General features: G+C 51.5%; 11 protein-coding genes across 11 annotated transcripts; 8 read left to right on the top strand and 3 right to left on the bottom strand.

Annotated features, from left to right (window-relative positions):
• Window positions 1–102: 102 nt before the first annotated feature.
• Window positions 103–3,210, top strand: BDV37DRAFT_208892 (kinesin-3 family protein uncB). Its single transcript, XM_032079976.1, has 3 exons — window positions 103–666; window positions 723–1,032; window positions 1,100–3,210. The coding sequence occupies exons 2-3, from the start codon at window positions 747–749 to the stop codon at window positions 2,758–2,760; spliced, it is 1,947 nt and encodes a 648-aa protein (XP_031945421.1). The 5' UTR covers window positions 103–666; window positions 723–746; the 3' UTR covers window positions 2,761–3,210.
• Window positions 3,211–3,308: 98 nt separating this feature from the next.
• Window positions 3,309–5,351, top strand: BDV37DRAFT_239933 (translation initiation factor eIF2B subunit delta). The gene is made up of 2 exons (XM_032081011.1): window positions 3,309–4,013; window positions 4,087–5,351. The coding sequence occupies exons 1-2, from the start codon at window positions 3,363–3,365 to the stop codon at window positions 5,086–5,088; spliced, it is 1,653 nt and encodes a 550-aa protein (XP_031945420.1). The 5' UTR covers window positions 3,309–3,362; the 3' UTR covers window positions 5,089–5,351.
• A 254-nt stretch (window positions 5,352–5,605) lies between these two features.
• On the top strand, window positions 5,606–6,004 carry BDV37DRAFT_279470 (Apc13 domain protein; the record flags this gene model as incomplete). Its single annotated transcript, XM_032086340.1, has 1 exon — window positions 5,606–6,004. The coding sequence occupies one exon, from the start codon at window positions 5,606–5,608 to the stop codon at window positions 6,002–6,004; it is 399 nt and encodes a 132-aa protein (XP_031945419.1).
• Window positions 6,005–6,190: 186 nt separating this feature from the next.
• Window positions 6,191–8,482, bottom strand: BDV37DRAFT_208861 (DNA-directed DNA polymerase alpha subunit POL12). Its single transcript, XM_032079974.1, has 4 exons — window positions 8,054–8,482; window positions 7,826–7,996; window positions 6,467–7,766; window positions 6,191–6,411 (listed from the first exon to the last, which is right to left on the bottom strand). The coding sequence occupies exons 1-4, from the start codon at window positions 8,362–8,364 to the stop codon at window positions 6,238–6,240; spliced, it is 1,956 nt and encodes a 651-aa protein (XP_031945418.1). The 5' UTR covers window positions 8,365–8,482; the 3' UTR covers window positions 6,191–6,237.
• Window positions 8,483–8,609: 127 nt separating this feature from the next.
• On the top strand, window positions 8,610–10,377 carry BDV37DRAFT_208848 (CRAL/TRIO domain protein). The gene is made up of 2 exons (XM_032079973.1): window positions 8,610–9,579; window positions 9,636–10,377. The coding sequence occupies exons 1-2, from the start codon at window positions 8,775–8,777 to the stop codon at window positions 9,962–9,964; spliced, it is 1,134 nt and encodes a 377-aa protein (XP_031945417.1). The 5' UTR covers window positions 8,610–8,774; the 3' UTR covers window positions 9,965–10,377.
• Window positions 10,378–10,846: 469 nt separating this feature from the next.
• snf4 (AMP-activated serine/threonine-protein kinase regulatory subunit SNF4) lies at window positions 10,847–13,022 on the top strand. The gene is made up of 6 exons (XM_032079972.1): window positions 10,847–11,322; window positions 11,608–11,731; window positions 11,880–12,029; window positions 12,101–12,457; window positions 12,517–12,626; window positions 12,685–13,022. The coding sequence occupies exons 1-6, from the start codon at window positions 11,026–11,028 to the stop codon at window positions 12,868–12,870; spliced, it is 1,224 nt and encodes a 407-aa protein (XP_031945416.1). The 5' UTR covers window positions 10,847–11,025; the 3' UTR covers window positions 12,871–13,022.
• A 552-nt stretch (window positions 13,023–13,574) lies between these two features.
• On the top strand, window positions 13,575–15,868 carry BDV37DRAFT_268838 (uncharacterized protein; the record flags this gene model as incomplete). The annotated part of the gene is made up of 2 exons (XM_032084246.1): window positions 13,575–14,592; window positions 15,057–15,868. 2 exons carry the CDS (start codon window positions 13,575–13,577, stop codon window positions 15,866–15,868), a joined length of 1,830 nt encoding a protein of 609 aa, XP_031945415.1.
• A 739-nt stretch (window positions 15,869–16,607) lies between these two features.
• BDV37DRAFT_208758 (uncharacterized protein) lies at window positions 16,608–17,618 on the bottom strand. Its single transcript, XM_032079970.1, has one exon. The coding sequence runs from the start codon at window positions 17,351–17,353 to the stop codon at window positions 16,715–16,717; it is 639 nt and encodes a 212-aa protein (XP_031945414.1). The 5' UTR covers window positions 17,354–17,618; the 3' UTR covers window positions 16,608–16,714.
• A 1,379-nt stretch (window positions 17,619–18,997) lies between these two features.
• Window positions 18,998–20,439, top strand: atfB (bZIP transcription factor atfB). The gene has a single exon (XM_032079971.1). It carries the CDS (start codon window positions 19,307–19,309, stop codon window positions 20,261–20,263), a length of 957 nt encoding a protein of 318 aa, XP_031945413.1. The 5' UTR covers window positions 18,998–19,306; the 3' UTR covers window positions 20,264–20,439.
• A 2,211-nt stretch (window positions 20,440–22,650) lies between these two features.
• BDV37DRAFT_239923 (sugar porter family MFS transporter) lies at window positions 22,651–25,000 on the bottom strand. Its single transcript, XM_032081010.1, has 2 exons — window positions 24,152–25,000; window positions 22,651–24,103 (listed from the first exon to the last, which is right to left on the bottom strand). The coding sequence occupies exons 1-2, from the start codon at window positions 24,378–24,380 to the stop codon at window positions 22,662–22,664; spliced, it is 1,671 nt and encodes a 556-aa protein (XP_031945412.1). The 5' UTR covers window positions 24,381–25,000; the 3' UTR covers window positions 22,651–22,661.
• Window positions 24,578–26,706, top strand: BDV37DRAFT_208750 (arylsulfatase). The gene is made up of 2 exons (XM_032079969.1): window positions 24,578–24,931; window positions 24,993–26,706. The coding sequence occupies exons 1-2, from the start codon at window positions 24,774–24,776 to the stop codon at window positions 26,659–26,661; spliced, it is 1,827 nt and encodes a 608-aa protein (XP_031945411.1). The 5' UTR covers window positions 24,578–24,773; the 3' UTR covers window positions 26,662–26,706.
• Window positions 26,707–26,745: the final 39 nt, after the last annotated feature.

Raw genomic sequence — 26,745 nt, 5'->3', positions numbered from 1 at the left:
AACCAAATATAGTTATTCGCCGTGTCGGGGGCATTCGTTATCCGACCGGCAACAGTTCAGGGTTGAATGGAGGAAACATGTGTAACTGTAGATGAGCCACATTATTAACTCGTATGAGTATGACATGCATTGGGTCCACGACGAGACTTCCTTGGCAAGGTCGTCATCTTGGAGATTGCTATGGTAACCGCTCCGCCCGCGGGGCGGCTTCTCCCTGCCTGAGGCCTATACCATTCCGGAAACGGCAAAACCCAAACGAGCGTCACTGGCCGACCGCCATGTGAAGCCCGAGTCTATCTTCAGGTTCGATTGCAAACGCTTGCGTTTGTTATTAGACCTCCTTTTGCTTCAGTTGTTGTTTTGGAGATACCAGGGCCTCTTTGTTCGCCCCCCTTGCGCTCATTACTGCATGTTTCTCTCTTTCAGTTTCCATCGCAGGGACCCCTCTCCAGTGAACTAACTCTCGGCTGTTTACCCCCTGATCGAAAGGAGTGTCAATGTGCCTGTCAACCTTGAGTGGATACTGATCCCTTTATATTCAAGTCTCTTATTTCGCAAGAAGGGAAGGCACCACTTGCTCCCTGCGCCGGGTCACAGCGTCTTGTCTCTATCCCTTTTTGAACACCATTTCGGATCGCATTCCCTCCGGCAGTGGTGCACTTGTCTGTATGTACCATCAATTAGTTAATCGCCAACGTGAGCTCAGCATTCAGTTTGTACAGTTATTGAAGGAACATAGTTTGGATATGTCCTTGGACCCTCGGTTTTACCACCACATCGGTCATGGCTATGGGCCTGGATCACAATCATCCGCCTCGTCTTCCGACATCTCCGCCCTAACGAGCATCACCAGCCCATCAATCCGATCGACGACTGCTTCCGCGGCCGCACTACGGTCGAACGCTTCCAGCCCTTCTTTGCGCGCAAGGGAAGGCGGGACCATGCTCGGCACCTATCGAGATGGCGTCACGAGCCCGTCTCCTGGTGGTAATGTCCGTGTCGTGGTTCGGGTCAGGAAGTTCCTGCCCAGAGGTATGTAGGGCGTGTGCACGCCGGTAGGCGTACAAGGATAACAGTTGACTAAAATTGGATATTCTAGAACTTGAGCGCAATGCGGAGTGCTTGATTACCATGGACCCCCGGACGCAGACGACCAAACTACGGGCGCCCAAACTTGACGCGGAAGACGAAGGGAAGCCGAAGTCGCAAGCACGGGGGAAGGTACTGGAGGATAAATCATTCATCTTCGACAACTCGTTCTGGTCTCACGATACCGATGACGATCATTATGCGCACCAAGAGGATGTGTACAACTGCCTGGGAGAAGAATTTCTCGATCACAACTTCGAAGGATACCACACCTGTATATTCGCCTATGGTCAGACAGGTTCCGGCAAGAGTTACACGATGATGGGCACTCCGGACCAGCCGGGCTTAATTCCACGGACCTGCGAGGATCTGTTTCAGCGCATCGAGGGCGTTCAGTCGCCCGATATCAGCTTCAACGTCCGCGTATCCTATTTCGAGGTTTACAACGAACATGTGCGCGACTTGCTGGTGCCTCGGACCGATCCGCCCCATTATCTTCGGATCCGCGAGTCACCCTCTGAAGGTCCCTACGTGAAAGACTTGACTGAGGCAACGGTTAAAAACTTCGCTGAACTTATGAAATACATGCGCAAAGGTGATGTTTCCCGCACGGTAGCGAGCACCAAGATGAACGATACCTCGTCCCGCTCCCATGCCGTCTTCACAATCACCCTGAAACAGATCCACCATGACCTCTCAACCGACGAGACGACGGAACGCACCGCACGAATCCGTCTGGTTGACCTGGCAGGATCGGAACGAGCGAAGTCTACGGAGGCGACCGGGCAACGACTACGCGAAGGATCGAACATCAACAAATCGCTCACGACATTGGGTCGAGTTATTGCCGCCTTGGCAGATCCAAAGGCAGGCCGGTCCGGCAAGCGGAAGGGCAAGGACGTTGTTCCCTATCGCGACTCCATCCTCACCTGGTTACTCAAAGACAGTTTAGGGGGCAACTCGAAGACCGCCATGATTGCCTGTATTTCCCCGTCAGACTACGAAGAGACACTATCTACCCTCCGCTATGCAGACCAAGCGAAACGTATCCGTACTCGTGCTCGGGTTAATCAAGACCATTTATCTGCTGCTGAGCGCGACAAACAGATTGCAGAAATGGCGGAGACGATCCGGACGCTGCAACTCAGTGTCAGTTTAGCGACGGCCAACCGTCGAGAAAGTGAGAATCAGAATGAGAAACTGGAGGAGTATCAGCAAAAGGTGGAGAAGTTGCAGCGATTAATGGAGGAGACGAAGATGGTCAGTGAATGCAAGATCAAGCAGCTGCAGACAGAAAATGAGGCACTTCGCAATCACCTCAAGTTGGCTCTCGATAGTTTGAGAAATCCGATCCCACCTGTGACCGTTGAGAAACGTCGAGGGGGTCTTTCGCCTGTGACTGAATACAATAAGGAAAACCGCCCCGGATCACCAATTTCAGATGTGGAACCCGAGCCAGACCTGATCTGGGAAGATGAGGACACGATCCGGATTAAGGGTCGCGAACTTGAGGCTCATGACATGCAGGCTGATATGGAGGATCTGCTCATGGATATCAACCTGTTCAAGCGTAAGTTGGCCTCCGATCATGAGCGATTCCGAGCGTGCCAGAAACAGGGAGATCAGAAACGACGACGAGCGCTAGGAGAAGTTTGGACGAATAATCGATGACGACGGACGGCTCGGCCTGCAGGGTGGCTTTCTGATTGACGGGCGCTGCGGAATTTTGGGTGTTTGGGTTACTACTGGGTTCTGGTGGCAGAGTGCTTTTCGTACATGCTTTTTGTTCATGATATCTGGATCTTCTTTTCGTGTTGGGCGGATATTTTGGGATTTTCTTTCGTTGTCTATTCTTTATGGTTTCTATTTTCTTCCTGGTATGCTTCCTTTAATTCCGCGATGAATGACGAGTTCTAGGGTGTGACGCATGATTGAATGATTGACTTGATATGGAGAATATGTCCGATATTGGTTATGATTCAATAGAATCCGTATGGAATATGAAACTACCTATGGATGTATGTAAAGAGTGCCAACAGATACTAGTCTAGTTATAGTACAGGAAAGGCTAAATCACTACACAGTGTGGACGAGACTAGGGCTGCATTAGTGCTAGTGCCGGCTTATGGCATCATGCCGAATTGGGTGAGTCAAAGTCACATTTCCTTTGAAAGTCCCAATCTCATTTAATCCCCACAACCCTCTATCGAAAAAAAAGTCGCCAATGCCCCTCCGCTCCGTCGTCATCGTCATTTAGCCCGCTTTTTCCCACCATGGCGAACCCCGTCGACCCTGCGCAGACTTCTCCTCCCTCCACTTCACCAAGCCCTGCGCCCGCGACGCAACAATCCACCCCCGACATGTCCTCCCAGCAAACCCCCTCCCAACCCGCGCAGCCGTCCAACGGCGCATCCAAACCCGCCAAGCCACCTAAACAGCCTAAGTCCAAAGATGCCCCTCCCGCCACGGGCGGAGCTCCAGGGGAGGAAAAGCTCAGCCCAGCTGAACTGAAGAAAAAAGCGAAGGCCGAAAAGGCCGCCCGCAGAGCTAAAGAAAGGGCTGAAAGAGAAGCTAGCGGAGGTGGTGGTGCAGGGGCCGGACCAGGGCCTAACGCCGCGCCGGCCAAGAAGGGCTCAACTGGAGGCGGCGCTGGAGGAAAGGAGGCACCAGGACAGCCATACAAGAGTCAGAGACATCGACGCGGATCGGCTACACAGGCCAGCGCGACGGAACAGAAAAAGAAGCAGGAGGATAAGAACGTCGCTGTCTTCGGTCATTTGTATGGACAGCCGAGGAGGACTACCATCGCCGGTGCCGGAAAGGAAGTACACCCCGCCGTGTTGGCGCTGGGTCTGCAGATGAGGGATTATGTCGTTTGCGGGAGCAGTGCTCGCTGTGTGGCGACCTTGCTTGCTTTCAAGAGGGTGTGTATTGGGGTCTTGTTGTTTTTGATTTTGGTGGTGTGCTGTTTTGTGCTGATCGTGGTGGTTATTTTAGGTCATCGAGGCTTATACGACTCCCCTGGGCACCTCCCTTTCCCGTCACTTGACTACCCACCTCTCCCATCAGATTACCTATCTCTCTACATGCCGTCCTCTCTCTATCAGTCAGGGTAACGCTATCCGTGCGCTTAAACTGGCAATCTCCTCCATTGATCCTTCCGTCCCCGAGGCCAGCGCTAAGGCCACGCTGAGCGATTTTATCGACAACTTCATCCGTGAAAAGATTACCGTGGCCGACCAGGTCATTGCGACCAGCGCCGCAGAGAAGATCCAAGATGGCGATGTGATCGTCACCTTCGCCGGCAGTTCGATCGTGAAGCAGACACTTCTCACCGCACACAAACAGGGCAAGAAGTTCCGCGTGTCCATCATCGACTCCCGTCCGTTGTTTGAAGGCAAGAACCTGGCCCGCACGCTGGCCAATGCGGGTCTAGAAGTTCAGTATTCTCTTGTCAACGGTATCAGTCACGCTATCAAGGATGCTACAAAGGTGTTCCTCGGCGCACACGCCATGACCAGTAACGGACGACTCTACTCGCGGGTCGGTACAGCGCTGGTCGCCATGTCGGCCAAGGAGCGCGCCGGCGGCGTGGAGGTACCTGTCATTGTGTGCTGTGAGACCGTCAAGTTCACGGACCGTGTCGCCCTCGACAGCATTGTCGTCAACGAAATTGCCGACGCAGACGAGCTCGTCCCCAGCCAGCCCTTGAAGCAAGTGACGGGTCCGTCGGGCCCCGCTGACGAGGCCGATACGAAGAAAGGCGATGCGAAGAAGGGTGGCAATAAGGCTGCCGCCAATGCTCCCCCCGCAGAGTCGACACCCCTGCCCGAGGGCTCGTCTCCTCTTGCAAACTGGAAGGAAACGCCTAATCTACAGCTCTTGAACATCATGTACGACGTGACCCCAGCCGAGTACGTCGACATGGTAGTCACAGAGATGGGCAGTTTGCCGCCAAGCGCGGTTCCGGTCGTGCATCGGATGAGTACGAACATGTGAATGATGGGTCCTGTTGTTCTTTGTTCCCTTTGATTCTCGTGAAATGAAAAATGTAGCTCAGGTTATCGGGATATCCATCGGTTTTTAATAGATTCGGGCTTCGCCAGAGGGTATGATTCAATATGTATGGCATGTGTACACGACTCCCAGCCACTATACTACTGTCACTATGTCTCCAGACCGTAAAATAGTAAAATCCATGCCACTTGTGATAAGACAACAGTCACATGGAGATAAACCAAAGCGGTAGAATACTGCCGTCAATTCCAGATGTTTACATCCATCATCTACTTACATCCACCTCATCGACAGTACATACTATCCCAAAGCAAGCTTCTCAATTATCAACCCCCTCACTCATCCAAGCACCCATAAACCCCAATCGCAAAATCAACATCAAACCCTTCAAAATGGTAACTACCCCTGCAATCCAATCTCCACCTACCCCTCCCACCCATTAAGGCCATACTAACAACAAGGAAAAAAGAGCAAAGACTCAACCCCAACCCACCTACACATGCACCACCCCCGTCTAGCCGACTACTTCGAAGACTTCACGCGCCCCCACACCTCCGCCACCCCGAGCACCAGCACAACATCCCACCTCTACAACAACCACACCGTAACCTACGGCTCCTCGTCCCCGACGCTTGTCCCCTCCTTCCTGCCCATCGAGGACATCTACGTCGCGCCGCAGTATCAGCCCCCGAACCCCGAAGACGAGGATGATGTCGTCCCCGACCAGCATGCTGCGTTTGGGATCAGTCGGGCTATGGAGCGTCGGCGGGAGGCCGTGTGGAGGGATTTGGGACTCGAGCGCTTGGTGAATTCGGGGGGTGCTGGGAAAACGGGCGGAGTTAGGGTTAATGAGGGGGGGAGACGCATGGGCGGGAAGAGGGTGGTTTGTTTGCGGTGATCTTTCTCTTTTTTTTTTTTTTTTTTTTTTTTTTTCTTTTCTTTGCTTTTTTGAGGGGTTTGGTGGATGGATGGGTTCGGTTGATACCCCCTTTTTGTTTCTTTTTTTTCTTTTTTTCTTATTCTTTGTGAGATGTACGGCTTGTGCGATGTAATGTTTCATTATCATTATTACGCCGGGCGCCCCGCGTTATACATGCTATGGTATATCTATTGAGTCCAAGGTACTGTACTTCAGATGCGGATGACGTCCACCCGGGTCCGTTCGTAGAGTTTGTGGCTGATGTGTTTTTGTTCGCGTTCTTCTTCGGTGATTTGTCGTGGGTGGATCGCCATTTGAGCGTACGTTCCTGCTGCGCGGCGTTTGGAGAGCGTGCCTGGGTTGATTACTAGGACGCTGTCTACTACCTGTTGTATATTGTCAGCATGTGTTGGAGAGATCGATTGGGGATGGGGTACGCACTTTGACGAACGGGGGCAGCATGCTGGGGACGATGAGCACATCTGGCCGCACGTTCCACCACTCGCCTAGCTTCATGTAGCTGACGTCTAGGGTGGCGCCCGTGGCTAGTCCGTTCTCGATCCCGGGCTTGGGGAGGGCGTCTCGCGATGACGGCGGGAAGACCGGGTAGAAGTGTCTTTGTTCGACGAGGTACTTGGACAACCGGGTGAGCAGGTTGCCTTCTTTAGGCTTGCCGTGCAGAGCCTCCTCTCTCCGCAACTCGTAGAGGACGTCGTGCGAGCACAGGCCAATGACGGTTTCGTTGAGAGACAGGGTGACCGGGTTGGAAACCATGCGCACTTGCTTGGGCAAGCCGAGCTCCTTTTTCGGGAGCTGCTCCTGCGGCCAGGAGACGTGCTTACTCACAGCGTCGCGGACGGAGGGAACCATCACGATCGTGATGCTGGGTACTGCCGCGACTAATCTCTGTAAGGGTGTCGTGATGCAGTGCCGGAATACGGTTGTGAGGGTGGCTGTGTCTGGGTCGTATCCGTTGGATTCTGGGAGGTCGAAGTCTCCCGACGCTAGGAGTGGATGTTCGATATCTAAGAATGGACCCATGAGGACAAGTCCGTCTGCGTAGCTCTCGGCCGCTTTCTGGCATATCTCATTGAGCGGCTCGAAGTCTAAGTTGTCGTCGGCTGTGTACGGCCCTGAGGAGATCATGATGTTCAATGGAGAAGAGCCAGCCTCCTCCAATTTTTCGTTGATGGCTTCCATACTGGGTACAGACGATGCAGCGGGTGGTAAGAGAGGGGTGGATAGGACTTCCTTGACCGAGAAGTAGTTTCCGGACGCATTGATGCCCCGTAGAGCAACTATCTGTCCTGGGAAGAAGTTCACCGACGGTAGAGTGTCCACTTTCAAAGGCACACGCACTCCAGCTCCTGTCCGCCTCGAGGTCTCGAGTACAAGAGAAGCTGGGTTAAGCTTTCCTTCCATGCTATCTGACGCGATGCGTCCGACCGCAACAATCTCGCTGGTGCTCTGGGTCGCTGCACTGCCGAAGGGGAGGTCCTCTGTTTCGTATTCCTTCTGGAACAACGACATGAACTCGTCAATGCGGTCATCGAGAATCTCGGACGCTTCAGACAGTCGCATTGCCATTGGCTTGTATCCGAACTTCTTCAAATCTGTGTTCGCAGTGGGTCGTATCCGAGCCTCTGAAAAGGGAGCCATAGGGGTCTCTGGCATCGACAGGTGCGCGTTGAGGGTTTCAAGCGTCTGGCCGGGATTCTGGCGCCCCGAGAAAGGAACAGGCCTGTGTCCGCAGTCAATCATATTGTTCCAGAAAGGTAGAATAGTCTTCTCCAAGCATACTGCGCTCCATCTCCTGTTGCAACATCATTCATGCGCTTTCCCAGGGCCTTAGAACCGATTGGCGAATCGACCTTTCCAACTTTAGATGCGGAGGGAGAAGCAAAGTCCGCTTTCCGCTTGCCTGAGTTCGGCGTTCGACCGTGAGACGCAGTTGGCGTTAATCCGTCTAGTCTATGGTTTTCATGTCAATAATCTCCCCTCTAAATATGGCATAGTTCTGCGACATACATCCCAAAAACATCAGTCGCTGCTGCAGCGCGCGGGGTAGCGGTGGGTAATTGTCGGCCGGGTTTGCTTCGAGTCTCTCGCTCCAGCGATTCCTGAACGTCGCGTTTAAACAGCCTCACAGTCTCTAAATCTAATTTGGTCTCCTCGGAGCCCATCTTCAAGCAGAACGACTCCCATTTGTAAAATAACTCCTGTGGGGCAATTGAGTGGACTCGCAGCAGGGACTGAAGCTCTGCAAGGACATCTTTAGGAAGTCCATCGGGAGAGGAAGCTGCGAAAAGCTCATTGAGCTCTCCAACGATGTCCTCCATGGCGACACCGAGTCAGTTCCAACGGCGTTGCGTTCAATTGTAGGACCAGAGTGAAATCACCTCGATGCAGTAATCCGATATTGGAGAACGCGCGGAGAACGCGCGCCGCGTGCTGGGCACGGGGACGGGAAATCAATTAGAGGAATGACCGCCTTCCCGATACAGCAATGGCTTCAGGGACATGTCCACGTAAGTACTCCGGCTATTATGTCGAACGATCATCCTGTGGGCCTGTCGATCAACACTGAGCCTACTCAGCGCTGAAACCTGCGCGGAAAAGAACAAATCTTCCAGGGGAGCTGCCATTGTCGCTAGTCTATATTATGCGAGCCATTGCCCCCTGAATTACAGACCTAGGATACATCCCATAGACTTGAACTGAACTGAATCGCATACTATTCCTTGCAACCATGAGTGCAACCTCTGAACCCACTGCCCCAGCTATGTCAGCCCACAGCGGTGAAGCGGTCGACTCACAGACAAGCGCACCTTCCGCAACGGCTGAAAGTTCCAGTAGCACTGTCGAACAGGCTCAGCCTGCAACCAATGGCAAGGATATTGAATCAGAGCTCCCATCCTCCGCCGCCGATGGGCTCATTCAGAAGCCCTTCCCCCACCCTCTCGACTCGGCCAAGCCTACTCCGCCTGCTGAGCTTACCGCCGACCAACACGAAAAATACAATTCTGTTCTCAGGGCCGTTTCCGCTTGGACAACAGTGCCGACGACGTCTGCGAAGAACGCCCCCACGGAACCCATCACTGACAATGAGCGCATGTTCTTGACCCGGGAATGCCTGCTTCGATACTTGCGGGCGACGAAATGGAACGTGTCCGAAGCCATAGCACGGTTGGAACGTACTCTGACGTGGCGTCGTGAATACGGCGTGGAAAAGCTGACCGCGGATTTCATCTCAGTTGAGAATGAGACGGGAAAGCAGGTTCTCCTTGGATATGACATCCACGCGCGTCCTTGTCTCTACCTTCTGCCGTCGAATCAGAACACGGAAAAGAGCGACCGTCAGATTCAACATTTAGTTTTTATGTTGGAACGGGTGATTGATCTGATGCCGCCAGATCAGGAGACTTTGGCGCTGATTGTCAACTACAATGAAACGAAGTCAGGTCAGAATGCAAGCGTCGGTCAGGCCAAACAGACGCTCAACTTTCTCCAAAACCACTACCCGGAGAGAATGGGTCGAGCGTTGGTCATCAACAGTAAGTGACGCTCGTGTCTTCGTCTTTTTCTTCTACTGATTTCATGTGTGCGTTAGTGCCCTTCATGATTATGGGATTCTTCAAGTTGATCACCCCGTTCATCGATCCTTTGACCCGGCAGAAGCTCAAATTCAATGAGGATCTGTGTCAACATGTCCCTGCCGCCCATCTGATGAAATCCATGGGAGGTGATGTCGAGTTCAGATACGACCATGCGGCCTACTGGCCAACCCTGAACCAGCTTGCTGACCACAGGAGGGCTGCGTACCGCGAGCGGTGGGTCCAAGGTGGAAAGAGAATTGGCGAATACGAGAACTATTTGAAGACAGGAAGCACTCCCAGCCTAGCGCAGAGAGAGGCCTCGAATGGCGCTCCAGCGGAGTAACCACCTGCGTATCGATAATACAACACTCGGAACCACTCTCAACATCATGTCATTCTGTCCTCTGACCTGGGCTTCAATGGCGTGAGTAATGTTTACAGCCCCTGCATCTTTTACATAATGTTCCTTAGCATATTGTTGAGTTCATCTTCTACATATACATCTAGACCGCATATGTTACACCATGTTTGCTTTGTTATGTTCCTCCAACATCCACGAACTGGGGGAACGGACTTTCGGATCGATATGTCTTGTTTTGTTTTCATACAATGGTCCTTAACGCTAAGCGCATTTGAGCATTTCCTTTCATTTCGGTCAAACAGCTTACGCGATCAATCCATTGGGAGGACTATTACTTTTGTCAAGAAGCAAAAGCGTATCTTGTATATAGACATATTACTTCACTGAGGATGCCCAATGACTTCATATTAATAGATCATTCTGGCGAGACATGCATTCCCATACCGTTGAACCCCAGATCGATGTCACGTGTGCGATGGCGGGGTATCTCTTGCTGACCTCCATGTGTGCAGTGATATCAGACGCTTGGTGGGGGATCAATAGATTCTGTCATAAGATTAAAAAAGTCTCAACTGCCATGCTTGTCTATCCGAGACTCTCACTATCTTTTCCCCTCTCGTTTCAGCGACCCGTTTTGACCGTTATACGACTTCCCAGAAACGGAGCTGTCGATCTACAAACTTAAAGGACGAAAAGCTAGCTAGATCGTTTGATAGGGTACTACTATATTTTACTTATATGTATTTGTTTGTTGATTTTCTCCATTAACAATCGATAATTATCCCCATCTATATTACCATTATTATGATCTCCTGTATTGTTTGTCGTACTTAACTCTCACTGGTGTTCCCAGCTCCCCTCCCCACCAGTTTACTCTTACCACGTTGTTTGTTCTTTGTTTCCTGGTACATTACATGCCTTGAAGAGAAGTCAGAGACATTGTACCCCACAGGTAATCCGTCCAGCGTGGCCCCTCCCAGCTACATGCAGGTTCCCAGCCATACGTTGATCCCGGCGTCCTCTCACCGTTGACCGTGTTGCCGATGGCGGACAAGAACCCCACGGGCAGAATCAGACTGCCGCCCAGGCCCGCCACGACGACCAACGACACTACGGATGCTGCTCCTCCTCCCGCTTCCCCCATTACTACGACGACTTCAATTCCCACTCCCATCAGCACCACCAACAATCCCACCTCCGTTCCTAGTCGTCACCCTGTGTCTGGTCCCGAGAGAGGTTTCGTGCAGCCCTCCTCATACCTCCGCCCGCGCGGTCTTTCGCATCCAATGCCCCCAGCTCAGCCCGAAAGGGCGATCGATCGGGAGGAGCGACAGGGCCTAGTGAGTTTCAATTTTTCATAGAGTTTTTTTTTTGTAGTCGGGTCTATTTGTATTCGCCCTAATCATTTCATTGTTGGCTTGTTTTGCCCTATTTCTCTCTTTCCCTCTGGTTGGTATTGGTCCAGTCTCGGGCTTGTAGCCTCAGGCCATCTCGCTACTATCTCCGGCCACGAGCTGCAATTCTCTATGATTCATTCGCCTATGCTCTTCTTTCCAACCGTTGTCAATATGTCTAGTTGAGTACTTTGGCTAATAACTCTACCTATCGATCATATCTGTGTGTAGTGTGCCATTCGCAACTTCCTCAAAGTCCGTAACAGTTACGATGTCCTTCCGCTCAGCTTTCGGCTTATCATCTTCGACACCTCTTTGTCAGTGAAAGAGAGTTTGAATATCTTGATCCAAAATGGCATGTACTTCCCTTGTTTAGTGAATAGCGCGGTGCGCCATGTCCCCTGCCTGCGCTTCTTCCGCACAAGGGTGCGACGTCGCATACGGGCTATTCGATGTTCGGGAGGAAGATGTACTGACGAGGTCTCGCATTGTTTGAGCAACAGGTATCGTGTCAGCTCCATTATGGGACTCTAAAACCTCGACTTTCGCGGGCCTTCTAACCACCTCCGATTACATCAATGTCATTCAATATTATTTCCAGAACCCCGCGGCTCTGGGTGAGATCGATCAATTCCGACTGGACAGCCTCCGAGGTGCGTCACTCGCCCCATCCCGCAATTTAATATACTCCTGGGCCGGAACTGATAATAGGTTACAAATCTAGAGGTAGAAAAGGCCTTAGGGGTTGCTCCGCCGGAGACCATTTCCATTGATCCGGAGAGGCCTCTCTATGAAGCCTGTCGGCGCATGCTTGACTCTCGGGCTCGACGAATCCCGTTGGTTACAAACGATAGTCAAACGGACCGACACCATGTCCTGAGTGTCGTTACACAGTACCGTATCTTGAAGTTCGTCGCCGTCAATGTCAGTGACACACAGAAGCTGCGCAGACCCCTAGGAGAGATATTGCTAGGTAGCTATGACAATGTAGCAACAGCATCGATGGATACGCCTGTTATCGATGTAATCCATATCCTTGTGGAGCGGAGCATATCGAGTGTACCCATTGTGAATTCGGAAGGTATGGTTTTTCCCCGTGGAAACCCCTGTCCAATGGCTAAAAGTACCACTTAATTCCAGGTGTTGTGTACAACGTCTTCGAATCAGTTGATGTTATAACATTGATCAAAGGCGGCGTGTACGATGACTTAAGTCTAACGGTTGGAGAGGCGTTGAAAAAACGTTCCCCAGTATGTTCGACTGTTGAAGCTTTCCTCCTATTTATGGGCTGACATAGGACCTGCCTAGGACTTCCCTGGTATCTACACATGCTCGTTGAATGATGGTCTGGATACTATCTTTGACACAATTCGCAAGTCTCGTGTTCACCGCCTGGTCGTGGTGGACGAAAACTTCCGACTAAAGGGCGTTCTCACATTAAGTGATATTCTGCAATACATTCTTCTAGAAGGCGAAAACGACGAATCGTCCTAATACAATCCAGACATCGCGCTCACGGTGCCTGGTGCACAATTAAAACTTGCATGGGAATGGCGTTTGATTCTGTTTTTTAAGGCTAGTGACATGGTCTACTGTGAAGGATTCGACGGAAACATGGTTACGTTCAAATCGCCCGTCTCGTGGGGCATGGATCCCTCTCGACTTGCAGTGCACGAGAAAACAAGGTATTGTATGATGGTTTAGATTTCTATTGGGTTGGCCCTCGCTTGTCGGGTTTACGTTCTGCCCACGAATTCAGCATTGGCGTTTGGATTGACCATAATAGATTTTTCTTTCATGTATGGCTATTGTTGTGAAGATACCTGTCTCTGTCTCTCAACCTATCCTCCGTTATCTTTGTGGGAGTGTGTATTGTATTTCTATAGTTCTGATGGCATTGTATGGTGCAGCTGTAGCCGTCGACTCTCATACAGTAAGAGAGCCGATGCGTTTAATTTTTGGAATGGGATGCCTCTCACCGGCTGATATGTTGAACAGGGCCGTTGTGCGCATTTGGCATACTCAAGAACAGAAAGAGCGACCCATACATTCGCCGGAGGAAGTTGCTGCTATGGTCTTTTACCATATTTCAATCTTCAGTGTCTTCGGACTGGTCCTTCTTTCATTTTATCAACCGGAGTAATCTACGATTTCGCGTATTACCCATTGCGTCTCGCTTTTGGTATTCTGGGGCAATAATGGGACTCCTCAGCCTCTTTTCCAGATCATCCGCAAGCGAAAGCAGTGCACGTACATGGACTCTTGCAGGCCATGCGAAGTTACGTGATGCTCAGCACCGTCAGTATCCAGGGTTGCCAAGTGATATCAATCATGATCTGTCCATTGGAAAGGGATCCTATTCCGCATACGACGAGCAGTCCAGAGAAAGCCACCCTAATCCCCTACGACAAGACAACCCACAGGCGCAGCATGCGCCAACGCCTGTGCTGGAAGACATCTTCCCTCAAGCAGACACCAATGACACCAAAGTTGCTTCCTTGGACTCACCTGCCGATTCTCTGCATTTGGTCAAAGGCTCTGGACGCTTTGTGACCTTCCTACGTTCCCGCAAGTCTCGACGCCAAAAGTCTCCGTTGAGTGCTCCCAAACTGCACAATGGTCGCGTTGCTGGGGGTTCGAAATGCTGCAACCATAAGTGTACCGTAAATGATAATACTGGAGATCATCGAAGCGCAAATGGGCGGAGGCTACTTCAGAGCCAGAATAGCCTAATGGGGCCTTACGAGGCCAGAAAGGCTAGCGACAGGACCACACTCTCTCACAAGTCTGATCTTACAAGCATGACTGTATCTCACCATCCGTCAAAACACACCTTAGCGCCTATTGCTCTCTGCCACAGGGAAAATGTGCGTCAGAACCCGGTCGATGAGCTTGGGGAGCCCTGTCGTCGAGTATCAAGTTATTACCCCTTCTTAGAGCCATCGGTGACTACTACCAGCTCCGCAACACAAGCTAGCTCATATTGTGGTGACATGAATCCCGAGATCGCTCAAATGGCTGGAATATTTGCAAAATGTGGAAATCCCTTCGATCAAGAATCTTTTCGCGACCATGAAAACCTATCACTCGTCAGTTCGTCCCGCACCGTGTCAAGAGATAGCACTTGGTCGCTTCACATCGATCGACACACAGCCGCTATCGCCTTCAATGAGCTTGCCGCTCGATTACATCTAGATCCACTGGACTTGGACCAATGTTACCCTGATAAAGTCCCAGGTATATTTACCCTTGAAGTGCCCACTTGGTGTGATAAACCTCTTCTCATGGAGTAACAGTCAATAATCCCATGATTAGAGACAGCGAGTGCCCACGACGCCGCGATAGGGTGCTTGGTCGGATTCGAGTAATGCGATCAACCCTTCATATGAAAGCTCAGCCCGCCGTGACCCATTCACGAACGCTGCGTCGGATGAGAACATTTGCCAATTTCTCTTCTCGATCCTGCGATTTGTCTGCACTGAAAGGCAGGTCTTTGGAGAGTCTAGCTCGGCTAGGGGGGCATAGCTTTCTCAACCTTCCAGTGGAGTTTGCACCGGCCACCCTCAGGCTACCGACATGTTTCGTCGCGACTATTTCCTATTTGAAATGCTTTGGTAGGCATCTCCTATCCGTATACTACAGATCGCGGTTTTGGGTCTACTTACTAAAGCAGTGACCAGCATTGTCCACACCAGAAGTGTTCTGTAACGAGGGCGACTTGAAGATGGCCGCCCGAATTTACGATTACTTTGCGAAACAGGTGCTGTCCGCTGAAAATGTGCGTGATAGGATTGAGACAACGGTCCGGCGTGGCGAACTACCCATCGATTTGATCGGAATGTTCGACCACGGTGCTTCCCGTAAATTCTCTTCGCAGGTTCTCAGTGTTGGCTGGGTATTCAAGGCTCTACTCGCCGGACTGCCGGGCGGAATCCTGGGGTCGGCGCGCTTGTACCGTGTCCTCGTTAACATTTGCTACGGGCGTATCGCGGAGCGCAATGAGAGCAATGGCGACGGTGGCGGTGGCCTCTCTCCCCCAGGTCACACGAAGCTGCAAGCGATCGGTCTTGCTGTCCTGGCGCTCACCACGCCCATGCAGTTGAATCTCATCTGCGCCTTTTTCGGGCTCTGTGCGATGCTACAGTACGAGACGGAGCGGGCGGGTGTAGTCGATGAACTTGGGGGCGACGCTGGCCGAAGTGGCCTCACCTTCGGGCTGTCGAGTGTGGAGCGCCTCGGCCATGTTCTTGGGCCACTGTTGACCCCAGACGGGGGAGACGGGGGAGACGGCGGGCAGGACACATTCCGGGCCATCGAGCGGGAGATTGAAAATCAGCGGGTGATGACGATGTTGATCAGCAGTTGGGGCAGCATCAATCAACAGTTGCGAGTCTGGCAGAATCAAGGATCGGTTGCGCGGCTGGGGTCTTTCTTCAGGTTATTCAGTTGGGAGCAACCGTTGGCCGACAGCGAATGTCACGTTGGCGGGTGACGAGTCAAGGCAAGAAAGAAATCCTGCTTCGATCACAAGCCTTTTTTGATTCTTTTCTTTTTTTTTTTTTTCCCCCTCCTGTCTATGATAAACTTTGGTGTAGTTTCCCCCTGTAGACGAATCATAACACCAAGCACGTATCTTTCTGGAAGGGACCTTGAGGGGTTGAGTTCGTGATTGACGGTCATCGTCTGACGGTGGTCAAGGGTCGCCAATCGGACAGTTATCACATTAGGTTCTGGGCTCGTGGGGGAACGGCCGAGCATGGCGAATGCAGGATACAGCATGGTTGGCACAATCTAGACCGTCCCGGCTAAACGACGATATCCGGTTTGTTTCCAGCGTACAAGGCCGCGGAAGGAGGGAACCGCACCGCCTGAAGCTTGTTATTGGTAGGGACGTGGCTAGACGGCGAAGGGAGTTTCTTACTGGTGGTGTCAATCAATTAAATCTTAATAGAGTGGGGGGGGTGTCTTTCACGCGGAGGAGCAAGTAAGCTCTGTCGATCCGTCAACGTTGAATCGTCGGCCCTCTGATCCGACACAGCTATGGTTTCTCTTTTCTGTGTTTTCGTCCTTACCAGGATTGTACTTTCGCTCTGCTTATCATCGCCGTTTGATACAGAAGTACTGTCGGAACATACATCGATGGTTTACGGTACGGGGCAACGAAAAATAAAGTTACAGATACTACTAAAACCTGTTTCTTGATTTTATTTGATTTTTTTATTTTTATTTTTTTTTTCTCTCTTTTGATTCCTATGTTTATTTTGAATCTTTTCCCTTCCCGATTTTCTTAATTTTTCTCAACCCCAATTCCACTCGTCTTGGTCCTGGCAGACATGAGTCAGGTTGTTGAAGTACGGATCAATCGGATACGACGGTTTGTATGCCCCCGTACCGTACATACATTCATACATACTACTCCCCCTCCATCTGATCTACCCATCGGCTGTACACAGTATCCTGCTTTTCTACCCGTCGAGCGGATCCAAGAGCAAAGGAGGGATTCTTTAGCATGTATCCGCTCTCTGCTATCGACCAGGTCTATCAGATGCATGCGGGAGACTCCACTCAGGGAAGAGGAGTCCGCCAACCAGAATGGGGTGTTGGTCTCCTCTTTCCAAGACAAAGAAAGAGCATCTGCACTGGAACCCAGAGGTGTCACTCTTGGCGGGAAGGTGACGTTTGCACACTGAGCTCTAGGGTACCAGATTATGTGATCGCGCTGATCGGACCCATGGTTTTCCGCCCACCTCGTCGGGGAGACAGAGAAGACCGGGAGCTCTGGCCACCGCTGACAGACGGTTTCAACCTTGGTTGGCACCCTTTTCTGACCCGTGCACTGGTTGAGAGTCCCCTCGAGGGTCCTTCCTCTCTCAGCACATTGAGAAAGTCTCCGTGATCTGAGTTCACTGTAAGGTACAGACTTTTTATCAGCGTATCCACAGTTGATATCATGCTGGGAGACCTTGTTTCGCCGCATATCCGATCCCCATTCTCCCTGATCGGAATGGTTGAAAAGGATAAAAGTCCCAAATTTACTGGTTCAGGCAGGTAGATTGACTGCAGATAGGATGAAAGAGCCTATTGAAGAATCCCTCCCCGTTGTTGTTGAGAGTGGTCCTGTAAAGCTTTGGGGGTCCCTCGTATCTCCTCCGAGGAGTGTCGCTGACTCGTGCGATGAGTTTATTTACTGTTTCTGCTTGAAACGTAATCGATGAATCAGGACAAGTTTTATTGTTAAAATAATCATCATCATCATAATAATCATTATTATTATTTATTATTATTACTATTATTATTTCTTTATTTCTATTTTTTCTTCACGTTGATTGGGGGTTCGGGTTTGGGCCTGGAGATCATGATACACGATTCCTCTTCGGCCACCCAGTTGGCGGTCATCGCCGATGGTCTCCCTCGATCACATTCTGAGTAAATTGTTTTTGCCATTGTTGTTTTTATTATTATTATTCTTGATCATCGTCGATCACAGTTGAAGTTCCAACCGTCCGTCAGGGTACCATGGTCTTCTTCCCTGTCCATTGGGCCTGCCAGGTCGCCGAAAGGACACTCGATGATTTCATCTCACTCGAGATGGAGGGAGGTACTTTTGAATTTTCGATTGCGTGCAGAAGGATCTTCGATCTCGCAACTTCTCGTTGATTCACGAAGGACTGAGCAAAGCTCTCCCATGCGACTTGGCAGTCCAACTTAAACCCCCGACCATCCATGATGTCAACGACCCCCCCACTGACAAGCCCTCATTGGCTCCTTGTTCTCCCCGTGGACCTGGTCCGGGATGAGAAGCCTAACCAATGAGAGGGTGTCGGGAGTGGTTTGACAGGTTGTGTTTGATCGCTGAAGGTTGAAAGGCTGAAGGTAACTGAGAAAGAAGATGGAGAAGGGGGAGAAATGTCATCGACCCCAACTCGTGATCCGCGGAGGAGACAAACAAACATGGTCAATCTCTTTCTCTCCATGAATTCAGTTCCTCCGTTCAGGTCGTTTCTCTCCAATCAATTCATCAATGAATTGAATCTGTTTGGGCATTCATTCTTGTTCGTCTCTCATGTCCCGTCTGGCGTTATCTCCATATAGGGAGCTCCTGATCCACCTGATGTTCGTCCGGCCATGATTCTGCATTGCCTTCTCTCCCTCTTCTTATTTGAGCAATCCAACTGTTCGCCGTTGCATGTGGTGACTACGATTTCGTGGAGAGACCGGGTGAATCTTCTCCAACGTCATCTGTTCCACAGGGTTGCGGTTGCACTTCCCCAGCTGGCCCACTTGCCTAGAAGCTTTCTGCAACAGCCTTAGTCGTCTCGTCCTTGGAAGGTCTGGACACATGGTCCGATTCCAGAGAGAATCTTCTATCACTCCGGTGGGTCCCTTGCCTTGATATCCGGCCTTGGAAAGAGGGCTTCCCATCCACGGATTTATTTTCCTACCCCCCCGTTCTGGTTGAACCTCGTCTTCGATTTCTTCGATTTCTTCGCTTTGTTGAGAGGAAAAACTACCTCTCGGCCTTTTGCCAATTCCCGCACGGCCAACCGTGGTAACACTGCCTGCCGCACTGGCCTTACTTGCCTTACTTAAAAACATACGCTTTTCCCCTCTCCGCTACCAAAGACCTTCAGCCACCACCTGAAACTCTTCCCACCGGCCATTCTATCATACGACTCCTCGACTCGTCTGAATCCTCTCGCTCGAACTGTTCATATCTAATCGACGTCGATCTCTCTCTCCCCCGTTGTCCCTGATCGGACTCTCCTCCTGTGTGCCTTACGCCTCTCTCTTGCTCTCTTTCTGCATCCCGAAAGCCCTGACATATATTGGTCGTCGTCTGGTCACTCTTGACTCTCGCTTCCCCCACTAACCATTCACAACCCTCCTTTGGCATATTCTTCGTCACTTCGCTCTCCGGCAGACTGTTAGTATGTCAGTGGAGCAACCTCTCTACCGCCGCGATCAGGCCGCGATGACAGATCCCACCGGTGCCGACTCAGCTGCCTTCGCCGCGGCGACCGCTTTCTCACAGCCCGACTTGTTGGCTTTCTCGCTCCCGGAAGAAGAACCGGTCTGGGGTTTCGAGACCATCGTGCCGGCCATGGCCTCGTGGCCCAGCAAGATGGAGCCACAGACCTTTTGCAACCCGAGCATGGAGGAGGGCTTTAAGAACACTCGCGTCCGCAACGGACAGCCCACGCCGCCTCCCTTTGATGACAAGAAACTGCAGCCCCCCATGGGAGAGACGTACCCGCTGGCACCATTTGTCTTCACCAGCTCCCCGCCCGAGTTTGCCCCCCCGAAACAGCGCAGCAGCCTCAGTGAGTCGTCGCAGACAGGCAGTTACACGGTCAGCCCCCGACGTCGCAAGGCGTCGGCCGCCGCCCTGGATGACCCCCCGCAGGAGCGAGCGAAGCGGGAAAAGTTCCTGGAACGGAATCGGTTGGCGGCCAGCAAGTGTCGACAGAAGAAAAAGGAGCACACGAAGCACCTGGAGATCCGGTACCGCGAGGTATCCAGCAGGAAAAGCGAGCTCGAGAATGAAATCGAACACCTGCGCGGCGAAGTGCTCAACCTCAAGAACGAGATGCTGCGGCATGCGCAATGTGGAGACGAGGCTATCAAGCTCCACCTCGCCCAGATGGTCCGCATGATCACCTCTAAGGACACCCCCCACCGCGATGTGGTTTCTCCCGTGCGATCCCCGGAACAGCACACGGCGGCGACTCCTCACGGGCTGTCGTTCGGGTTCGACGGTCCCATGCAGCTGCCTTCGGAGATGGGGTCGCCGTTGGATCAGCGACGAGCCTCTGAGCAGTCCATTCTGACCGACTCATCCTACACATTTACCACGGATGACGGGTTTGAAGAGCTAATTAATGTTTAAGCGGGTCACGTCATTGGCCTTGGTGTTTCTTAGCGTTTCTTTTCTAATTTTTCTTCTTCTTCTTCTTTTTTGTGTTTTCTCTCTTGTTTACCATTTTCTTTTTCTACAAAAGGAAAAAAAAATTGGTTTTCTTGTATCTCGGTGGAGTCCGATAAAAGCGACTTGCATAATGCCCGATTCTCGCACACGAAATGAGACGTCCGAAATGTTACGAATCTGACCAAGTCGGCTACTTTGCTTACGATGAGCTCTGGCGTTTGGCGTTTAATGGATACAGGCAAGTGTTCCGGTTCAGGGCCTGGGCGGATTTACTGTTGCGGAGTGGTTTATTCCTGGCTGGCTGTATTAATAGATGTTGGCGGTCGATGCTAGCGGCCTGCATGATTCTGGGGCATCTGGTTGGTCACTCGTTGGGCTCGAGGGACATTGCTTTACAATCAGATGTATAATACCTTCCGGTGTATCAGAAAATGGAAGAGCCCGTCCAATGTATGATCTCGTAGGATCGCCACCCAACGTAGCTCATGATCTTCGTAGACTGTCCCCGGCGACCATCGATCAGTCTTTGCCTCCACGATCAAACTATACCTCCAAACATTACATCAGTTTTGATATCCGACTCCGACTCAGACGATGAGGCGAATCCTCCTGACAGTGGCAAATCGAGCCAGGCACCGGGTTCTATCTCCAGCCGATAGTCATTGGCGACCCATGAACCATCGTTGGAAATTAAATTCGATCCCTGATGACGGCCGAGCTCCACCATGACATCGCCCAACCTTGGACTCTCTGTGGGGTCCATTGGCGGATATCCTTCCTCCTATCAAGCGAGCTTTATCCGCTCGGTTTTACTTTGACAAATTCCAGTCCCTGTTCTAGTCGATGCATCACGTCAGTTGGCTGCTCGAAGGTTAAGGTAGGGTGGTTTAGTACTTAGTTACTGCTGGATGGAGTGAGTGGAGTATGTTTTTGTTTCGGGGTTGTTGGTTGGTTTGTTCAGATATGGTATGGAGTATATGAAAGTATATACTAGGTAGTACATAGTATGGAGGTATGGCGTATGTAGTAGATAGTAGATAGTATGTAGATATAGACGAACCTCTTCCTTCTCATCACAGCATCTCTTCTCTTCCTCTATCAATAAACGATGGGATATCAAACTCGTATATGGGAAATAAGGTCTTATCCAGAATAAAAGCCATGCTTCTCAACTCTGACCAGATATGATATATTCTACCAGTCACACCATACTATCCTGAACCGACATACTACCCTTCAATACACAATACTATTTATTCCTACAGTCACTTTTTTGCATAAAATAGATGAAATAGAACACCGTGGGAAAAAGACCAGAATGAGTCTTTCTCGGTGGGATACTACTCTGCCATTTTACTAATAAAGATATAGATTACATAGATTACATAGATACTTGTAGACTGATAGATAGTAGATAGATAGATAGATAATAATTAGGGCTAAAATCCCACGGAGAACAAATCCAGATGCGCTTCATTGGTCCGAGATTAGAACCATTCCCTCTTATCTCCGGATATAGTTAAAAAGTTCTTCAGGTTACTTTGAAACATACTATATAACTAGTTATGCAATGCTGTGTCTAATATGTCCGGTAGATCACGCCTCCCCGTCATAGCTCCACACTATCTTATATGCATGTACTGTGCACTTACAGAGTAGTACAGAGTACGCGCACAGGATCTTACTTGCAGGGTAGGGTATGGTATGGTATGTACCTACGTCATATTATTTTATCTACCCTAATCTAAGATCCACTAGTGGAGAGTAACTCTGCACTTACTATGTACAGTAAAGTACACAGTAAGTAAATCGATCAGATTACTAGCATTATACTAGTACACAGTATATACTTGAGTGACTCTGGTAGTTTCTGAATTCGATATGACTTCATAGCGGGATTTGGCGGTGTTTGGTGTGGGTCTCTTTCCCCCCCCGGTCTTCGGGGTGGACTGTCTTCTGCTGCAATTGATTGATTTGTAGATCATGGATACATAGGCTTGCTGGGCTGATTTTTGGATCGTCTATACTTTTTTTTTTTTTTTTTTTTTTTTTTTTTTTTTTTTTTTTTTTTTTTTTTTTTTTTTTTTTTTTTTTTTTTTGGTACTTTGGAGGATTTGTTCAAGGGATTGTTCGGTGTTGTTTATCTGGGTGGCGTTGTGGTCTTTCTGGGTCTAGATTCTAGATTTCTGGGGTCTAGGTTCTAGTTTTGGGTCTTTGGGAGTATTATTAGTATACTCTTATACTGTATACTGTGTGTAGTATCGTGCTAATGCATGATGACGATGTCTGGATTTATACTGCATATACTCTGTAGTGATCTATGTTTATTGTATGTACTTCTATACTCCGTACTGTAGAATTACTCCCCAATAGACCCGTATCTCTCACCCTCTCTACCCCCATGTCTAGAAGAAGAAGAAGAAGAAGAATCACTCCCCTTCCCCAAGCCCTCCTCATCCAGTATACTCTCAAAAAGCCCCTCGATCTCCTCCAAGCTCCTCCCCCCCGTCTCAGGCAAACAGCCCCACACAAACCCTGCAATGGCCAGATCTAGCACCCCGAATAACAGAAACGTAGCCCAGCCCATGCCCGCCAGGATATACGGCGTGCTGGCCGACCAGACGAAATTGCCGAGCCATTGGGCCGCGACGCCGGCTGCGACGCCCGGCTCGCGGATGCGCGTGTTGAAGAGCTCGGCCGTGCAGGGCCACGGGAGGGGACCCCAGGAGAAATTGTAGGCTATGATGTCCAGGTAGATTAGGGAGATGGTTAATATTCCTGTGGTTCTTATGCTACTACTGGTGGTGTGGCTTGGGGTAGTGGACGGGTCGGATCTGACGACAAAGGCAGTGGACACCATGCAGAGGGACATGGCCAGGGCGCCGAGGATGAGCAGGGGTCTTCGGCCGAAGCGTTCGGCGACCCAGATGATGAACGCGAGACAGCTGATGACTTTCAGGGCGCCGAAGATCCCCGTGAGCAGGAGTGTGAGGGACTGGTTTGCCCCGCTGGGCCCCACCAACAGCGAGAAGAACTGCGGCCCGAAGTAGGCCATTGCCGTGGCGCCGGTGGATTGCTGCGCAAGGAAGAGACTGATCCCTAGCAGGAATCGACGGGCATTGGGTCTTTCGAGTAGTTCGCGCACATGGAAGTCGGCGGTGGCGTGGCGGTCGGCTTCGATGCCCTCTTTGATTTGGGCGAACTCAGCCGCCACAGAGGGCCCGGATGATGCCCGGATCCAGGTTAGACTGGTCCAGGCGCGATGGGAGTCGCCTTGGCTGAGCAGCCAGCGAATGCTTTCATCGAGACTCAGCATGCCCAGGCCCATGAGAGCGCCGGGGACGAGCTGTAGGGCTAGTGGGATTTGCCACTGCGCGGCGGTGGGGGCGCGGAATTGGATTCCGTAATCGACCCAGTAGGAGACGAGGATGCCGACGGTGAACGTGAACTGGTAGCAGCTACCCAGGCGGGCGCGCATGTCCGTCGGGCTCATTTCTGAGAGGTAGATGGGGATCACCGTGGCGGATCCCCCGATCCCGAGGCCGCAGATGACGCGGCCAAGGTAGAAGAGTGGCAGGGAGTGCGAGTTGATGACCTCGAAGACGACCCCCAGACAGAAGATGGCGGAGCAGTACATCATGGCTCGTCGACGACCGTGGCGGTTGGTTACAGGCCATATTGCCAGGCAGCCAACCAGGGCGCCGGCCTGTTGGATCCCTACCGCGAGAGCACTCACGCGGGTTTGGATATCAGGGGTGCAATGAAAGTCACGGAGAAAGGAGTCGAAGGTGAGGACACCCCCTGCGGAGTATTAGATAGATCTGGAATGCACACCACGATTCAACCAACCGATGACGCCCGAGTCATATCCGAAAAGTATGCCACCGCAACAGACAATGGCCGTGAGCCAGTAGATACGGAATACTCCTTGTCGTGACAGGAGCGGCTCAGGGTGCACGGTGGAATCGGTATGATCCCATTGCGGGATCTGCGTGTAGGAAGTCATATTATTCCATTTCACATCCTGAATCTCTCTTGAAAGACGATATGCTTCCCCTTGTATAGGAGAGATGAACATCGAAGTCCGTACACGGACTACCCAAAAGGGAGGCAGCTGACGTCAGCTGATGACGCCCAAAAGCGACAAACAGCCGACAGCCGAGCGACTTGGAGACGCAACCAAAAGCCCTAATGGCGCCATATCAACCAGGAAATGATATTCTTCCCTCGAAGATCTCACTGGAGCCAGCCTTCAACCCGCCATTCAGCATGCTGCTACCCCAGGTACACAGTACTTCCATGCCAACCCCTGGGATTCAGGCGTTTCGCAAAGCCGACAGCCGACAGACGATCGGATCCAGTCAAGATATAGTTCGAGATAATATTGATCGTGATAAATAGAGCGCATTCTGCGCTTCTCCGGCCGAGATGAGGCCTCTAGACTATATTCTATGCACTATTAACAGAAACCATGGCTCCCAAACGCCCCAACTTCCTCGTCGTCGTCGCCGATGACCTGGGCTTCTCGGATATAGGCTGCTTTGGCGGCGAGATCCGCACGCCGAATCTCGATCGCATTGCGAAGCAGGGTGTGCGGTTTACGGACTTCCACGCTGCGGCTGCGTGCTCGTAGGTTCCTCTCATGACCACCCAATACTACCTCCAGAAGAATAGAACTGACCAAAAATAGTCCCACCCGTGCCATGATCATGACCGGCACTGACCACCACATCGCTGGCCTGGGCAACCTCATCGAATGGACCAACATCTCCGGTCAGAACGGTCCCAAAGGTTCCGCGATGAGCACCGCGCCCCAGCGCGGCATGCCAGGTTACGAGGGGTATCTCAACGAGCGCGTGGTGGCCCTCCCCGAGGTCCTCCGCGACGCAGGCTACCACACCCTCATGTCAGGAAAATGGCATCTGGGCCTGACACCTGAGCGTTCGCCGTTTCATCGCGGCTTCGATCGCTCTCTAGCCCATCTCCCTGCTTGCTCAAACCACTACGCCTATGAGCCCCAGCTGCAGGGCACGGACGAGACACCTACTTTCCTGGAAGCTAGCTATATCGCCCTGCACATGGAAGACGACAAGTATGTCAAGAAGCTGCCCGAGGGCTGGTACTCAACCGATGGCTATGGCGACAAGATGCTCCAGTACCTCCGTGAATGGCACGACCGCTCCGATGAGCGTCCCTTCTTCGCCTATCTCCCCTTCACCGCTCCACACTGGCCTCTGCAAGCCCCTCGCGAGTACATCGACCACTACCGCGGTGTCTACGACGACGGCCCAGAAGCACTTCGTCAGAAACGTCTCCAGCGCCTCAAAGAACTAGGCATGATCCGGTCAGACGTAGAAGCCCACCCTGTCGTGGCAGACGAAGTCAAACCCTGGTCCGAATTCACACCAGAGGAACAAAAGCTCTCCTGCACCGCCATGGAAGTCTTCGCCGGAATGGTGGAGTGCATCGATGCGAACGTGGGCAAGGTAGTCGACTACCTCTCTTCCATCGACGAGCTGGAGAACACCTTTGTCTGCTTCATGTCCGACAACGGTGCCGAGGGCGCTGCCTACGAAGCCTACCCCATGGTCCAGAGCGGTGTCATGCCCCATCTCCAGAAATACTATGATAACTCCCTCGACAATCTCGGCAACGGGAACTCCTTCATCTGGTATGGGCCCCGCTGGGCGCAGGCCGCTACTGCGCCGAGTCGATTGTACAAGGCGTTTACCACCGAGGGAGGTGTGCGAGTGCCCTTCTTAGCTCGGTTCCCGTCGTCTGTTTCCGTAGGGGATCATGTGCGTAACGGAAGCATCACGGACCAGTTTGCAACAGTTATGGATCTTGCTCCTTCTATCTTGCAGATGGCGGGCGCGACGCACCCGGCGCCGTCGTATAAGGGTCGTGAGGTTGTCACCATGCGTGGTCGCAGTTTTTACCCCTGGGCGAGTGGGGATGCGCCCCGTATTCATGAGCAGGAGTTTATCCAGGGTTGGGAGACCTGTGGGAGAGCGGCACTGCGCTTTGGGGACTGGAAGATTGTCTATATCCCGAAGCCGAAGGGCCCCGAACGGTGGCAGTTGTACAATCTCGCCGACGATCCGGGGGAGATCCATGATCTGGCGGACCAATATCCCGATCGGTTGAAGCAGTTGCTAAAGTTGTGGGATCAATATGTCATTGAGACGGGAGTGATTCCGTTGAATCCAGATCTAGGAGACTTTCTGGAGGCAACGGAGGCACAGATGCCAGAGAATGCGTGGATGGAGTATGATTATTGGAAGAAAGGGGCGAGGGATGAGCCTGAGAAGTTCATGAGAAACCCCCCTAGGTTCCAGAGAGTTGTTAAGCAGTTTTAGCTGTAAATTTGTTGATATATATCTCTGTACGAATATCATGACTGATGGATCTTGTATGATTCACGTTGTTGAGCTTCACACGAT

The sequence above is a fragment of the Aspergillus pseudonomiae genome (assembly GCF_009193645.1).
Source record: "Aspergillus pseudonomiae strain CBS 119388 unplaced genomic scaffold BDV37scaffold_8, whole genome shotgun sequence".
NCBI classification, from domain to species: domain Eukaryota; kingdom Fungi; phylum Ascomycota; class Eurotiomycetes; order Eurotiales; family Aspergillaceae; genus Aspergillus; species Aspergillus pseudonomiae.
This window is presented reverse-complemented; position numbering and strand designations above follow the sequence as displayed.